This window comes from Labrus mixtus, chromosome 21, assembly GCF_963584025.1.
Source record: "Labrus mixtus chromosome 21, fLabMix1.1, whole genome shotgun sequence".
NCBI classification, from domain to species: domain Eukaryota; kingdom Metazoa; phylum Chordata; class Actinopteri; order Labriformes; family Labridae; genus Labrus; species Labrus mixtus.
This window is the reverse complement of record NC_083632.1, coordinates 18,877,652-18,894,552: the sequence shown is the minus strand read 5'-3', so window position 1 is coordinate 18,894,552 and position 16,901 is coordinate 18,877,652. Positions and strand designations below refer to the sequence as shown.

Below are 16,901 nucleotides of genomic sequence, written 5' to 3'. Positions count from 1 at the left end.
TATAATATTTTAGATCCATTATTTAAGCTTTTAATAATGACTAATAAGCACCCAGTATGGATCAGAGTTCATTTCAAACTGACAAAACACTTAGTTGTCAATGCAGTCGTCTCTCAACTGGAAGGTCACAGGTTTGTTTCCCGGCTCCTACGGTCACATGTTGAAGTGTCCTCTGCAAGAAACGTACCCCCACTACTACATCAGTGGCGTGTGAATATGGGGATACTAATGGACACTTAACATAGCAGCCCTTACCATCGGTTTGTGAATGTGAATGGGTAAGTATGACCTGCAGTGCAAAAAGTGCCATGAGTAGTCAGAGGACTATACAAAGCTCAATGACATTTGACTGCTATGTAACGATTTAGATATTCAGGGTGGGCTGTGCCAGTTTTCTGCTTCTGTTTCAAGGATAATCCTGATAATGTGCAGTGTCTGCTTACTCGCCTGTCTGTCTGAGTGGAGGGAGAAAACTATTTTCATGCACGTTTTCTGGCCAAGTTACTCCACCAGAGGGTGCTATGCTACCCAATAATAAAGCCATATCTTGAGAAATTGATTTAACACAATTAGAATGTTCCATTATCAAAGACAATACAATGACTGCCCTTACTATATAGCTGGGGCTACACTCTCTCAAGTACATAATGGCTGCCCCGACTACTTTGAACCTTTTTCTTAGGTCTATTGTTAATTGTATTGTAAAATGTGACAAATAGTTTTGTGCATCCTTTCATGAAAAGATTGAGAATATCGGGACTAAACTAGACAAATTACCCCTTTTAATCGTTGAAGAATATTTGTTTTATTTCACAAAATAGTACAATATTTAAACATATGCAGGAAAATTACAGTGTTTCAATCAAACTCAAGCAAACCATCACCTTCCCATCCGTTATTGTCCCAGCGTGAAAGAGTCAGTGACATCCGCAGCTCAGTGCCACCATGTCGTCATACTGCTTCAGAACCACATTCTCTTCATCGTCGAAATATAGCAAACTGATGGACTGGAGTTTGTCGGGAACGCAGCATGGCGCTCCAACCTCATCACTAGAGAGCTTGAGGGCGTGCATGATGGAGCGCACCGTGGCATGGTTGGTCGCTCTGAGGTTTCCCCCCAAGGGAAACGGGCAGGAGCCTCTGCAGTGGTAGGCGTTGTATCCCCTCGGAGAGATGATCCAGCCGGACCAGCCGATCTCCTCGAAGTCAACAAACAGAGGAACCCGCTGGCAGGACTGGGGTCGGCCGTGTGCCAGGAGTCCTTGAGATGACCGTCTTCTTCTGCTTGGGCCGCTGTGAAGCTCAGGTGCTGCTGCGGGTTTGGTTTGTCCTACGGAAAGAGAAAGATCACATTGGGTTAGGAAATCATGAGTAATACAATATTTTTGGGGTACTTTATGGCATTAATGATATTTATTCAGCAGAGAAAGGAGCAAACTCCGACTATACAAACTCTTCAGGTGAATCACTACAAAAAGACATAAAAGAAAGAAGAGAAGACAGCACACTCAATGTCCTTTAACATTACAGGACATTTTCTATTTCCCATTTATGATATTTATGGCATACACAGAATAAAAATCAAACAAAATGTCAACTTTTATATTCATCTTGCATCAGAAACTGTACATATGTCAACAAAGCCCAACTCCTGACTGTACTGTGTTCATTAACTTCAGCAAACTCTGGACAATTAATTCTGGACAATAGCATTGTTGTTGCTTCAGTCGACCAAAGCTAACCATGATTGAACTGGTTGCCACTACTTTTCTACTAAGCAGCCATTACTTTTATACTTGTTATGTATGTTATCAAAGGTCTATTCTACTCAAGGTTTGGTTTATTTGCATTTAAGCAGTTCACATTATACTTACTGTCTTTCTATGAAAACAAAAATTCAGTTGTATTGAATGCTTTTTTGTGTTATTCATATTTTTGTGCTGTAAATTTTAAACAATCTGGCGCTGAAAACTCTTATTTTATCTGATCTTATCTTATTTTAATGTATCTTATCTCAGATCATCTTATCTTATTGTATCATACAGTATCTTGTTTTATGTTGTATTATCTTAAATCATCTTATTTTATCTTATTTTGCAGAAATTGAGTTTTTGACACAACTGTCAAAACATGTCGATGTGTTAGCGGGAACTATATCATTATTTAAGAGCCAAAAATGACCCTTTCAAAGCTAAACCAAACCATTTGACATTTTGATCACTTTACCTAGGTAAGACTGGTTTGATGCTCCTGTCCTCCCATCATCTGAGAATATCACCAGGTAGGCCCCCGTGTCTGACAGCTCGTGCTGTTTGGAGGACACCATTGACTCCATCCAGTTACCAGAGGGAAGTGTAGTCACCACCAGGATGCCGTTATTCTCCTGGCTGTTGTGGATCCACTTTGACACCTGACAATTAGTGAAAACAAATTGGTTCAAAAATGTATTCATCTTTTTATTCTAATAATAACACATTAACATCTTCAAGCAATAAAATACATTACATTAAGCAAAAATAGGGAGGATTTTTTTTTACCGTTTGAGTGACATTGAAAACTTCCCATCCCTGTGTATAGAGGGGCACCAGTCTAGAGGTGATGAGGTTTCCTCTCCATGGTTTAACTCGGCTGTCCAGCACTTCGTAGAGATCTACCTGGGGAGTCATAATAAATCTGTTACTTCATGCTGTAAGCATAAAAAGTGAGTTCCTCATCTGTCAAAGGCTTATAGCAGATACATTTCTGCCTACACTAAACAGAGAGGACTGTTCTAATCCGGTCAATTTCTATTTACGCACAAAAAACAATAATACATCTGACATGTAGCTGCTGTAGTAGTTTTTGGTGATGTTTTTACTTTGCAGAAGTTGACCTGCTTGAAAGCGTTCACATTACAACATATCTCAAAAATGTCGTCATAGAAAAGACGTATTACCTTATAGAAATGAGCCCTGTTTGACTTTCCGAGGTAAAACTTCTGTTTCTTTCTGAACCAACGAAACTCCGCTTTGATCATTCTCTCCTCGCGGCCGAAAGACGACAGGTTGAAGAAGTGAAACCTCTCTCCAGGGTGACCTGCAGAAAAAAACAAACACAATATAGATTGAGTAAAATGTTACAATAAAGTTGTGATTATGAATTGTAACAACAAAAATCTGTTTTACAAGAAGACGAGTCGTGCGTAATGCTCGCAGCTGTACCTTCAGAATAAACAATACGCAAATCCCTGATAGTCAGAGTGTTAATGTTGCAAAATATTGAGTTACATCAAGTTAAAATATGATTTAATTAATTTCAAAATACAACTTTTAAAAAAAAAAAAAAGCTTCGTCTATTAGTAAATGTCGTATTGATTTCCAGATTACGCACCTTTATCCTCGAAACTCCGCACTATGTTTCCTTCCAGAATGTCCTTCTGGCTTTTCGGGGTTCCATCAGAGATGGAAACTGCGTTAAATAGATCCAACATGAACTGTGGCGCCTTCTTGTGAGGAGCCACCGCCGGTCCTCGAGGTAAATCCTTCAGATGGACTGAGGCGTCCAGCTTCTCGTTCCCAGCCTTCGCGTCCAAACTTTCCTGTTGCCCGGCTGTCCCTCTCTCCCGCAGGATGGCGAGCGGGGCGACGCATCTCAGCTGGAGCGCGAGGACGACCCAGAGGTGCAGAGCTCCTGCTGTCATTGTCGTGAGTTGTTGGACTGAGCCCTACACCTGTGGGACGTGGGGGTGATAAGGGCAACCCGCTGCCTTTGATGACAGGCTGTCCCTGTATTCAGCTAACACCAGGAGATGATTGGGCCGTGATTGATGATGGTGGAAAGAAACACAAAGGAAAGGTGAAAACGACCCGAGAGTCATCTATAATGGTAATAACAAATAAATGACTAATTCCCCTTCATTTGTAAGTCCAGGCTCCAGTTTGATGGCCGTTTGGCTTATTTGACCTGTTCGACCATTAAGACTTTATAGGAGGCAGAGATTTGAGACACATGACATATGACATATGAATAAACAGGGAATATGAACATGGATGGTGCTAAAATTAAAAAGTAAAATAAGCTATACAAATATCCTACTTACTTAAATAATGTATTATTATTATTACTCTAAATATTGTATGAACGATGACTCCTTATTAGGGATAAGAAACGGGCTTTTATTTACACTGCTGCATTACAGACGTTTTATAATACCCACCAATTATCAGGCCAACCAAATAAAGTTACCCCATTATGATGTTTTGTCGCCGGGGCTCCACATCATGTGTTTCTCGGCCCACTTGTCTGTTATCAGTATGAGGCCAGTTGTGAAGAGCAAACGAAGAGCCGAGCCGTGACGCAAATGAAGCGCGTTTTCAAAAGCTGCTTGTTAATGCGCACGTTTCCACAAAACGCAAGCCGGTCACCGTGTACCCCCCCCTCCACCCCACCCTCCTCGCTCTCCTCCTCTGTGACTGTTTAGAGAGTGACTCACAGAGAAGTCAGTATGACATGTTTATTCGTCCGTTAAGATGAATCCGAGATGATCTCTAATCAGTCAGGTCAAACAAAAGGGATTACATTCCCAAGATCATCATGCTGATCAACGGCCCGGTTTCTCCCCATGGTGTTAATCAAATTCATGGCATGAGAAATGCTGATCCCCTCATTTAGGGGGCCATTACTCACGTTTAAGACCCTTTTGTGAATGGGCCTTTTTTTTCTCTGATCTCTCTTGTATCACTTATAGCCACGCTGTCAGATAAGCCACAGGATAGATGATGGCAATAAACTGTGTAAACAACGAGATACCAGAAGATCAAATGATGATTGGATTTGGCGGATAAAACTTGTATTTTTTATTTCATGCTTTATAAAGTAGGCCTATCTGTTATTGTAGAAAAGTCAAGTCCCATTTAAAATCAAATAACAGAAAGGGGAATAGTTTACATGATGTTCTGGCTTTCTGGGATGATTCAACCTTTCTGTAATTTACTGCCACACTAAGTATAAAAAAAAAGCTGCAGGGAACCCTTAGTGAAGGAGTTAAGTAAAGGCTGAAGCTCAAAGCCTGTGTCTCATCCTGTTATATGTGATTTTGTTCTTCAGATGTGCACTGTGCATTTGAATTTCCCTCTGGATCAATCTATCTATCTATCTATGTGTGCGTGGGATTCTGTGAGAAATCAGGCATAGAACGTATATGAGACAGCTCATGGGTGTGGGAGGTCCTTAAATGTTTACACTCACCATGTGCGGAGCACAGATAGACTTAAAGGGAAGCCCTCTGACGTAGATTTGTACAGAGCTTAACCAAGGGGCTAAGGACGTCCCTTTCCACATTAGTGAATTTACAGGTCCTCTACAAGGAGCTTGGAGCCCTGGATCAAAGTTCTTTGTCGTACAATTTCAGGGAAAGGTACTCGGTAAATTTAGTTTTAAAAAAAAGAAAGAAATGATGACTGATTTTTCTTTTGTCAGGTGGTGAGATTAATACTTCTCTTTTATTTGTCAGTAAACTACGAATCACATGGATGCAGAAACAGGAGCTGTGGACATGCATTGGTGGAGAGATGTCAGAGTGGGGCTGCTACAAGCTGCTAAGCAGAGAGCGCACCAGAGCAGTTGGGGGTTCGGTGCCTTGCTCAAGGGCACCTCGGCAGTGCTCGGGAAGTTCCCTGGCACCTCTCCAGCTACCAGACCAACTTCCAGATTTGATCCGCACTGGGACTTGAACCAGCGACCCTCCGGTTCCCAACCCAAGTCCCTACGGACTGCCGCCCCCAAGTTAGCTTAGCTAAGCTTAAAAACTAGGGGGAAAATATCTTTCTGTATTCATCTAATCATGACAAAATAAAAAATACAAGTTAGTTTCTTAGTAACAACCTTTGATTTTAAATAAAGCCTGTGCTTTGGCTGAGATAAGTGACTTTCTTGAGTACTGCTAGTTACATGATAACCAAATAATAGAAACTCCAAGAATTCACTGTGTATCAACAGAAATCCTACAAAGATCAAACTTGGGGCGTTGGATAGCCTAGCAGTTATATTGCGCACCCAATGCACAGAGGCTATAGTCCTTAAAGTGAGTGGCCCAGGTTTGACTTGCTATCTCAGCCTCAATCTATAGGGTGTGTAGGTTGAGTGTAATGGGGTGTTATTAGTTCTGGCAAGTCTTAAAAGCCCACGGATATCAAGCATCACAGTAAGCCATGACACTATAAGTCAGTCAGAATGAACAAGCAGCTAAATGGTAATCTGGCATAATTTATTATGTACACATGTCCTTTGGTGACAATCAATTTCAATTGTGAAATAAAAATGTGATTAGTGTAAAGGGCATCCTCCATTCTGTCTCCATCACATCAGAGCTAGATCTACCTGACATTTAGTCTTCACTCAGCATTGCTCTACAAGACCTTATAGCAGACTTCAACTCATCTGCATCTTCAACCATTCCAGTTGATATTGGATCAAGCTTCCAATCTGTCTGCATGTTTTATGCTTGTCCTCTCTGTTTCTAAGTGAGTGCATTGTACTCGCTGTATTTTAATTTGCTGCTGGATGGATGCAGTGTTTTCATTGGAACAGCAGATGGCGGAATTGACCAAGAGATGGTGTAGACAGAAACGAGCTGGATCCCAGTTTGATAATTTTCCAATGAAAACCTCATGACTGCATTTCATTTGTATTCATTATGTTGTAGGATTGAATGATCTCTGATCCAATGGAGTATTGAACACAACTGCAATGGATAAATCTGTAAAAAAGAGGACATGTTTGAACCAACATCAAGGTTTAAGCCTAAGATTTTAATGTCAGCATTTTTTGAAAGTTTCTTAAAACAAATCTTGCATTCTCAGTTATTTCTGTGTTACGTTTTTGGGATTTGTTGGGTAGGAAATATTTCATCTTTTGTAATTCTGTTATTCAGTTTTTGATGCTAAATCCTGTGACCTTTCTCATTTTCAGCCAAATGTAAAGACTTTTAAGGGTTAGCTCATTAATGGCTGCACAGTCCCTCAGATTCCCCCCCTTTAGCACAATATATGGTGCATTATCTTCAGTGCGCTGTTGTCTACCTTTTCACCCAGGACCGCCTGGCTCCACTTCTGACAGTGTGTCCATGTGTTAATGACTTCACCTTGTGTTAAATACCTCTACTGAGGCAATTAGAGACACATGGAAGGCATTTGCTACAAGTGCTGGCCACTGCTGCAGCTCTGTTTGAATGAATAATGAAGAGGAATACAATCACAGCAAAAGTGGAAACATATGACAGGGGTGTCGGAGTCAGCCACAATGTAAAGTGTTTTTTTTTTTTTAAAAAGGCATCCCTATTGACTCTGACCACAAACAAGTAGGGGAGCAGAACTTTTAGTGTTTGACATGTAAAGTGTAACATCTTTGTCAGCTGTAGCTGAGGTTACAGGAGCCGCAGCTGGTGACCAGAGAGAAGAGCAACAACATCTTGTTCATGTCATTTCATCGATTGTTATGATTCTAAACTTGAACTTGTATTGGATTTTCTAGTCTTCAGACTACTCAGAGCGCTTTTTACACACCACCAGGTCACACCTACCCATTCACACACTGATGGCAGAGGATGCTGTGTGCAGAGTTCATCAGTATCAATACATTCACACCACCGACATAGCAAGGACTTACCTTGCCCAAGGACTTCGACATTGTGACTGCAGGAGCTGGGGAACAAACCTCCAAACTTCAAGTTGAGAGACAAGTGACTACGCCACTGAGCCAATGTTGTATGTTGGTTGTATGCAGTGTTTTAAGGACATACGTGCCGGAGAGCAGTTAACTTAGCTTAGCATGCTGACTGGAAAAGGTGATTAGCTGACCGGGCATTGTAGAATGAAAATAGAAACCCCCTTACCAACATCTGCAACGCTCACAAAAATATAAGAAGTAAGGGCGCTGGTGGCGCAGTGGTTAGTGCTATAGTCTTCCAAGCGGGCGGCCCAGGCTCAAATCCAGCCTGTGGCTCCTTTCCTGCATGTCGTTCCCCTCTCTCTCTCTCTCCCTGATTTCTGGCTCTATCCACTGTCCTATCTCTCAATTAAAAGCCCAAAAATAAATCTTTAAAAAAAATATATATAAGAAGTAAATGTTGATGAGATAGCTGATAGGTGGATTTTCTCATTTAATGACAGCATTAGGCTAGCTGTTAACCCTGTATATAACCGCTGTAATGTTTCTGGTCTTCATGTGAAGCTAAGCTAACCTCTTAATTCTCGCTTAATTCAAACTTAGTGAACAAGAATAAGAGTGGCATCAGTCTCCTCATTTTAACGTTTTACAAGTTTTGACGTATATAAGTCACATTTATACTGATGAAACCTTGGTAAAAGTGGACCTACACTACATGCATATTCACCCATTCACAACACATTTTTTACACAGATTGCAGAGGCTGTTACATGAAGTGCCCACCTACCCACCAGTACTATTCAATTACCAAACTGCTGGTGTAGCAGCAGGAGCAACCAGGGGTTATGTGTCTTGCTCAAGGACACACCCACATGTGATGGCAGGAGCTGGGGATCAAATCCCTGACCTCCCGTTAAGAGATTATTATTAATGAGTAGAGTGAGTGTAGTATAGTTGTAATAGTAGATGTGTAGTAGTAGTAGTATTAAATAATACCAAATGATAAGAGCAAATTACAATTTAATAAGTGATAATGTGTACCATCTCTTCTGTACAGATGCTTCTCAAGGTACAGGTAAAAAACAGGTAAATAAACTATTTGAGGCATAAAGAAAACTGAAACCAAACAAGGTTTTCTTGAATGACGAAGCAAGCAATGTTTACCTGTGTGTGATATCCTTGAGTGTTTTTGTTTGTTACCTGTATGAATAATCAGACTAAACAGATTTTTAAACTAATACATTAACATGATATACGTGAATACAAATAACATGATGTGAAATAATAAGTCTTAAAATCATGCCCTATGACAAATTAAGCGAAGCCTCATAGCAAAAAAGAGAAAGAGATACTGTTAAATCTTTGAACCATGAAGCAAACAAACACAAGATAACATAATGTAAGAGCTTAGTCTTTAACGCTATAGCAATACAATTTGCTCAAAATGCCTCATGATACAGACAAATAAGACACATGTAAGTACCTGTGAACAAACAAAAAGGGATTGCATTTTCACATTCAGACAAACTGTACTACACATCGTAAAGGGGTTTGTGCTACAATATAAAACACTACCAGTTGTATAATGTTGGTGAAAATAAAATAAAATACCATACAAATAAATGCAGTACAGTTATAGATTCCATTCAAATAGGTACAGAAGATAAAGCTGGGTAAAGATGTACATGGTTAAAATGCTGCATAGGACTGAAATAAATCTAAACAAAATACGAACGTTAGTAACCCCACCACCACTTTCTCAGTATGTAGAATTGTACGAAAATGTTTACATTCAAATATCTAAATTAATTAAAAAAGGACTAAGCCTTGTTTTATATATTATTTTTTGTTGAGTACGTACATTACCATAAATATTTCCAACAGTTATCAAAGCCAGAGAAATCCGTAATTTTATAGTTGTAATGGGACGTGTCTTGTTGAGGTGGCCGCCATGATGAGCCGCCATGACAGACATAATGCTTATCGTTGCCAAGGTAACACCGAATGTTAGGTTAAAGACCGATGAGTAAGGAAGCGGGAGTTGCTACTGAAAGTTGCCGTAATGTTGCTGTATGTGCTGCTGTGAATGGGGGACAGAGCTCTCCGATGTTTTTGATGACTTTAGACTGCAATACCCATTTTAAACACTAGGTGTCAGAGTTACATATTGCTCCTTTAATCTTAGTCAACCGCATATTTCTGCCTGCTACAAAATTCGTATCCCCTTCAAACCAACAAATACATTTTCTACACGCACATACTCTATTTTAAGTCCAGCAAATTATTTGGCTGCAGGAGATGATGGGGTACCTCTCTGATTGGTAGACACTGCCCCCTGGAGTATCTGAATGTTATAGTTGAAACATTTTAAAAACAAATAGGCCCGTTTTTGCAAGATTCAATTGTATTAGCCAGGTTTCAACCGGTAGTAGAGGGCAGTAACTATGCATATTTCCAACACAATATGTAGAATTTCATTACTTTGTACTCCAATGTTGAGATTTTGACCTGAATGGGTCAACAACACTATACAGAGATTTTCAGCAGAAATAAGTGCTCTGGGGGTTTGGATTCCCTTTAGGGTCTCATTATAAGTACTGGTAGAAGGAGAACTTGTTTACACAGAGATGATAATATCTGATTCAAGCAGTAAAAGTCTGTGTTTGTATTATGATAATCAATAAAAAGACAGTCTGCTGTGCTACATCAGAGTATTTGGATGACTAAATATAATTTCACTCTTCAGAACCATGTGCGCTAAAAAGTGGTGTTATGTCAAACTCAGACCATTCTTTGTTTAAAATTTGAGTTCTGCTCGTTTCTATAATGTCTGATGCTCTTCTAAGTCTTCAAGCAAATCTCTCATCATTGCAAACTCACTAATCATTGAGTCACAACGCAGGGCAGATTCGGTGAGAAAGTTTCTTAGCCTTGCTTCCTCCACAACAGTGGGAGTGGTTTGGGTGATTACGCGAATGAAGTTTAACGCTTTCCTCAGTTGCCTCCTTGTTGTTTGACTCACATCCATAACACGCCTGCTCTGTTTGGTTATTGACAGAATAATGTTTGCCTGAGCTCCGGTTAAGTTTTCCTTCAACTTCTCTGCGGCCTTGTTGATTTTCTTTACATAATCCATAATCAGATCAATGGTTGCCATGAATTCTCTCTCTAAATTTTCAACGGTCTCTATACTTACTTGCTCTGTTTGTTCTTGGGTTTGATTTTGGCTGAAAACACCTGCACCTCCAACCAATCCTGCTGCTGCTGCTGCAGCTCCTCCTAGTAATGCCATTCCTACAGCCTCTTCACTTCCTGCAAACAAAGCAGCAACCACTCCCACAGCTAATCCAAATCCTCCTAAAGCTGCCCAGATTTGATTTGTTCTGTCTCTATTCATGTCTATAACTTTCTCAGATAGCTCTGCAAGCTCTCGAGCAATGGCTCGCATTCTCTCTTCCCTCGATATATACACTTCAATAAATAACGTCCCAGTTTCACTGAGTTTGTTGAGAAGAGCGGACAAATGTTGAGGGATGCTTCCATCACTTTGAGACATGTTTTAAAAACACTCCAATCAGTTATGCCTGTCTAAAAATGTCAACGTTTCAAGGGAATGGATCGCTGAATGTCTCGTCTCACACTCGTGACAGAGGTCAGTGTTTCATTCAGTGTGCTGGTATTTTCTATTGATTGTAGATCAGAGCAGTCATTCTTCTGGCCTGTAATGGGAAAACCAGATGTGGGTAATGTAGTAGTGTTTTCAGACAGCATGCAAAATGACCACATAGTTTAGTGTGTTACCTGCATGTAGAGTATAAACCCAGACTTACAGATTAAATGTTGAAGGAGATATTTTCTACCACCGATGTAGTTTTACTGCTTCAAACTGGAGGATAAAATTCAGAAAGACGTTAGACAATTTCTGAATATTTGATTTATTGCGCTGTTTTAAAAAATATGGCACCACTGAATAGACAAGACATTATCTGGGGAATATTACCTTTCTTGTGTTTTTTTTCTCAATGCTCTGTGTCATCAGTGTGTGCAGGAGTCAGTCATCCTTGATAGGAACATCGAGCCAAACTAAGAAAAAACTGTACAAATGAGCTGAGTTGCCTAAAAGTTGAACATACATATGGCATGACGAGGTTTCTGAGAGAGCCCAAGCATTCTGAAACTCAAATCAGACATAAATTCTCATCATATATCCAAAATGTATCAATCATCAATCAATCAGTGCTAATTCATAACAAATCTTATCTATACTTCACAAAAAGCAGGTAAATGTAAATGAAGATACATTTAAACGTAAAGATTCTACAATCCCGTACAGAAACATACACACAGTATTTGTTATTTATTTTTTAAACGGTTCTCTTGACTTCAAACTGTAGAAATATTCAGTTTTTTTCTTCTTATTGGGACCAAAGAAAAAAGTGAACTAAACAATCAGTTTCAGTAATTCTGAATGTGTTGGTTCTTTAGGAAACAAAGTGTGTATGAAGTATGAAGACAGAATGAAGGTTGCATCCACAAACACACAGCTTATATAACAGCATGGAGACGGAAATAAAAACAATCAAATCAAATAATGATGAACTGTTGCTTAGAAATCAAGTAACTAGCTGAATCAAGTGATGCAAATTATCCAATAATGGATGTTATGGAATAACAAAAGCTTACTGTTTGACGTTGAATGTTTCATCCTCTGCTGTGTGAGCCTTTTACTGTAATGTTTTCTCCTGAGGCTTGTTTTGTTTCAGTGGTGCACACCTTCTTCCCTGATCAGAACACTTACATCACATGCCTTTATTGTGACACACGTCAGCATGTATCTAGCAAATCTACTTTCAATAAAACGAAACTGAAACAAGTCTGTGCTTTCAGGGAAACTACATGTGTGTTATGAGAAAACCTGTAAATAGATTCTGAGTGTTTTGACATCGCTTTGTTCACTCATACACAAAATAAATGTATCTGTAAGGATATTAAAAAGGATCGTAGGTGTATTTTAGACCGGAACTCTATTTTTATAACTTTAACAACAATAAGAAACTGAATTTCACAGCCACCACCACCTCACCCTAAAAAAAAAAAACATAATAATTATAATAAGAATAATTCTCCATAACTCTTGGACAAGTTTATTTTCTGCTGTTAATTTTCATAATTTTTCATAATTCTCAACTCTGCAATAATTCTGCGCGGAGTGATGAGGTCGATGAGGTCAAGACACTAAACATGAAGTGCCTGGCTGCTGCAATAAACATTTTAAACCATTACAAACGTGAGTTGTCTGACTGACATGCTAACGGTACTTTAAGACAGTGCCCTCATGGAAAAGAATAGCCATATGCTACATTGATTACTAATATGGAAAATGAATGCATCTATGAACTAAGCAGGGGCACACGATTAATTGGAACCCCCCCAGAAAAACAAAACTACAAAAAACCCAATAGATTTCTCGTCTTTATTTGAACTTTTTTGCAACCTCTCTTATGAGGTTGCAATTCGAGGAACAACAAAACAGCAACACCAGAAAATATTTGAAGGGAATTGTTTTCTTTTTAAAAACATGTCCAGGAACAACAAGACAATAAAAATGATGATCACATGCCTTAAAAGCTGCTGAAACAGGCACCCTAACCAGAAAAAAGCCCCTATCACTGATCTGACCTTTTTGAACAAAGATCTGTGTTGATATACAGAGAGAGAGAGTTCCCCATGTAGCACAGCCTTCTATCTGTCTATTTATTGGAATGTTCTTCTACTTTCTATAGCTTTATTTTTAGAAATAATGACACGCCCCAAGAAAACTAGTTCACACTGCATTCCTGTATTGTGCTAATACTGCCCAGTAGCACACACCTGCCTATAAACTGCAGCCTCATACCCTTTGTATTCACTTCCTTTAAATATGTGCGTTGAAACCTGTTCTAAAACAACAACTGTATGGAGGATAGTCATCTGCTGTAAAAGAATGGGCTGAGAAAGTGAGAAAGAGAGAGAGGCCGAGAAAGACAAACAGACATACAGGCAGACTTACACACTGGGAGATACAGAGAGAAATATAGACCATTCACTGCTTGGTTTTGTAACCTTCTCACATAAAGTTTCCCAATATTCATACAATACTCAGCTACTTGCGGCTCAGGCACTACAGTCCAAGCGAGTGGACACAAAAAGGGGCCTTTGTAGGGAAGAAAGGATGGTTTCTCACGTGGCCCTCACGCTGAGCCCACAGTGGAACTTTAAAGCAACAACATGTCACTTTTCCACCTTAAAAACTAAGTTTCAAAGCTGATCTAATAATACAAAAACTTTCAACATGGAGAATGGCTATCTATCCCATTTCCACAGAGCGCCACAAGTCGTGGTTCTCTCAGGAAAAGTGAGAAAGGCGTTACTGCACTAGTTCACACGGCAGCCTTCAGCTAAAAAGAAACCAGTTAGCTTGTTTCCGTACTGTTTGATACAATGGCTGAGGCTAAGAAGTGGAAGAAGATGGTGACAGATGAAACTAAGAAGACAAAAAGAGAGAGTGTCCTAGTCGCTTGAAATGGTTCCCTGGCTTCTCACAAGGTCTTTGCGATAGCTCTATATTAAAAAAGCTTTATTTAAGATGCATTCTGGATAGAAAAAAAGCCCTTATCAAATACTGCTCCCTGTAACCAAAGTCGCATGGCAGCACATCTCGATGGGTATCACTCTTTGATAGAACTATTGCCTCTCCACCCGCTGCTTTTAAACAAATGCAAGTTGTCTCTGAGAGCGTAGGGTGACAGCTCTATGTGTTTTACGACAGTGCAGTTGCAGTCAGTGACCTACGGGGGTGCCAAAGTGCACCAATCAGAATTCCTCCATAATGCTGCTTTAGGTATCACCCTATTAAATCATAGTTTTTTATCCGTTTACTTTTCCTACCATACTTGGTCACTTGGGGGCTAGCATGATTTGATTTCTTTATGAAATGATTCCAAGCCCGGAGAGCTGAAGAAAAGAATATCTCTTTCACAAACAGATCATGAGGATTGAGTAAATGTCCTTTAGTGATCAAGAATTATGACAGGACACCAATAGTGGGTGCATTAACTGTATGGACACAAAAAGGAAGCCCTATTTTTTTAGAATTCCCTTTTCCTTAACATTTCCTGAATGTACTCCTTATGAGGCCGATGCCTTCACCTAAATCACTGCTTCATTAAAAGTCTCAAAAAAGTAACATAAGGATTTAGCAGTGAGGTGAGCTGAAAATGAGAGTGCTTAGAGAAACACTCACTATTAAAGGGCTAATGAGAAACTGACATACGTCTATAGGGAGTGACAGAAAAGACCCAGAGAGAGGACAGAGTGAGATTTAGTAATCTGAAGATTTAGATGAAATCAGCCAGTTTGTAAGGCTCCATCGCCAAATGTGAGACAGGAGTATTACTTTAATACTCACTGGAGCCATTAGGATGACTAGAGGGTTTCCTCCTCGGCTCCAGTAGAGCTGATGAGAGAGGGAGTGTGCATGCTGGACAGGTAGGGGCTTAAGGACTTCCTGTTTCATCTTTCCATACATGAAGAATGGACTTCCTTAAATATACCGTTTCCAGCTTGGAAGAATGCCTAAAAGTCACAACTGTGTGCAACCGTAAAGCATGTGTGCAAGAGTTTATGAGGAAATACAAGCAGTACATGTGTGATGAGTAGACTACTGTTTGAGTTGAATGACAACGCTACATATCTGTCGATTATTATGATAAAAAATAAATAAAAAACAATACATCAAATAATGAATTTGGCTCACCAGAGATCATAAACCTTGGAAAACTATGACAACACTATTCGTTAACTATGTATTTTTTTTGGTTTAGTTGAACTGATTCACTAAAGTTATTTCATTTTAAGTGTCACATATTCTCCTCCTTTTTAAGCAGTTTAAATAAGTCTCAGAGCTCCCCAAAACATGTCTGTGAAGTTTCTTGTTCTAAAATCCACTCTGATCCTGTATTTGATCATGACTTTAAACCCCTCTATTTCAGCTTTGCTCAGAACAGTCTGTTTCTGTGTCTGTAGCTTTAAATGTAAATGAGCTGCCTCTGACCACATCAAAAATCAGTCTGAGATGGAAGTCTCAGCAGGTTCATTTCAAACGTTGACTAAAAAGGGATATTGACTCGTTTGGCTCAGTACATAGCACATCATCCAGGCCATTTTGATTTGTTGCCGGAGTCAACAAATCCCTGCAGAGTACACAGAAAAATCCTAAACCACATCCTCGAAAAAGAAGAAAGTTGTCAACCGCTGTTTGGATGTCGATGTCCCCAACTATTAGACAATATTTTCTTTAACTGAGTGGCAGATCTCTTAATCCCAAATCCGTCTCTGGTACTCTCTCAGACTCTTATGTCAGTAAGGATCAAGTTTCATATCTTTATGTCTCAATTGTTCATGACCGGTTTCTCTGGAGTGTGGTTTTCTTGGATGACTCATTTCAAGACAATTTGTCTCCTGATTTAAATCCTCTGACATATAAAGGTCTGACACAGACATGTAGGGGTCATGTTTAGCTCTCATTGGCTGTTGCAGGTATTACCGTTTGAAGCAGCCCGACTAGGAATCTTATATATCATACATGTTTGATATATAAGATTCGAAATCGGGGAAGCTTCGACCCAGTCGGGAGCAGTAAAATAATTGTAGTGACACCACACAGGATGAGGATCATTCTGACAAAAAAAACGTAATGCGACAAGCCTCGAATCAGGACACGCCCCCCCCCCCAATCGTCTGGAGGGGCAAATCAGGGCTAATATCGTCTAGTGTGTAGTCGGCTTTAAAGTGCTTCTGAGTCTGTTTTTAATGAATTTCACAGTTGAGAGGCTTCTTTCACATGCTACTTGTGTGATGGTCAGTGTGAACAGTAACTTGTAGCCCAGTCCAATCACATGGTATGAATCTGTTAGTTTAGGAGATTGTATGAGAGAAGATGAGATGTACACATATGACACAATTTTTACAGGAGGAACAACTTTTACTCTCTAGTTCCACATCCTGCTGTTCCTCGAAAAGGGTCCTCCTCACTCCCTTGAGGCATCTCACTGACTGTCTTGACAGTGTAACCCTCAAGAGGTGACATCTTTAGTCCGTAGCTGCACTGTCAAACCTAAGCAAACATTTGCTTATTTCTTCCAGAGCTGAGTTGGGGAGCCCACTTTCCCTCACATGAGCAAAGTTTCTAGAGTCCAGACAGGTAAAATCAGAGCAAA

General features: G+C 39.7%; 1 protein-coding gene and 1 long non-coding RNA gene across 2 annotated transcripts; both read right to left on the bottom strand.

Annotated features, from left to right (window-relative positions):
* Nucleotides 1–789: 789 nt before the first annotated feature.
* On the bottom strand, nt 790–3,729 carry LOC132955585 (bone morphogenetic protein 2-like). Its single transcript, XM_061028486.1, has 5 exons — nt 3,370–3,729; nt 2,936–3,075; nt 2,538–2,654; nt 2,227–2,410; nt 790–1,330 (listed from the first exon to the last, which is right to left on the bottom strand). The coding sequence occupies exons 1-5, from the start codon at nt 3,677–3,679 to the stop codon at nt 918–920; spliced, it is 1,164 nt and encodes a 387-aa protein (XP_060884469.1). The 5' UTR covers nt 3,680–3,729; the 3' UTR covers nt 790–917.
* Nucleotides 3,730–8,685: 4,956 nt separating this feature from the next.
* On the bottom strand, nt 8,686–12,399 carry LOC132955331 (uncharacterized). Its single transcript, XR_009665922.1, has 4 exons — nt 12,328–12,399; nt 11,645–11,727; nt 11,475–11,530; nt 8,686–11,363 (listed from the first exon to the last, which is right to left on the bottom strand). It is a non-coding gene; the product is annotated as an uncharacterized LOC132955331 (long non-coding RNA).
* Nucleotides 12,400–16,901: the final 4,502 nt, after the last annotated feature.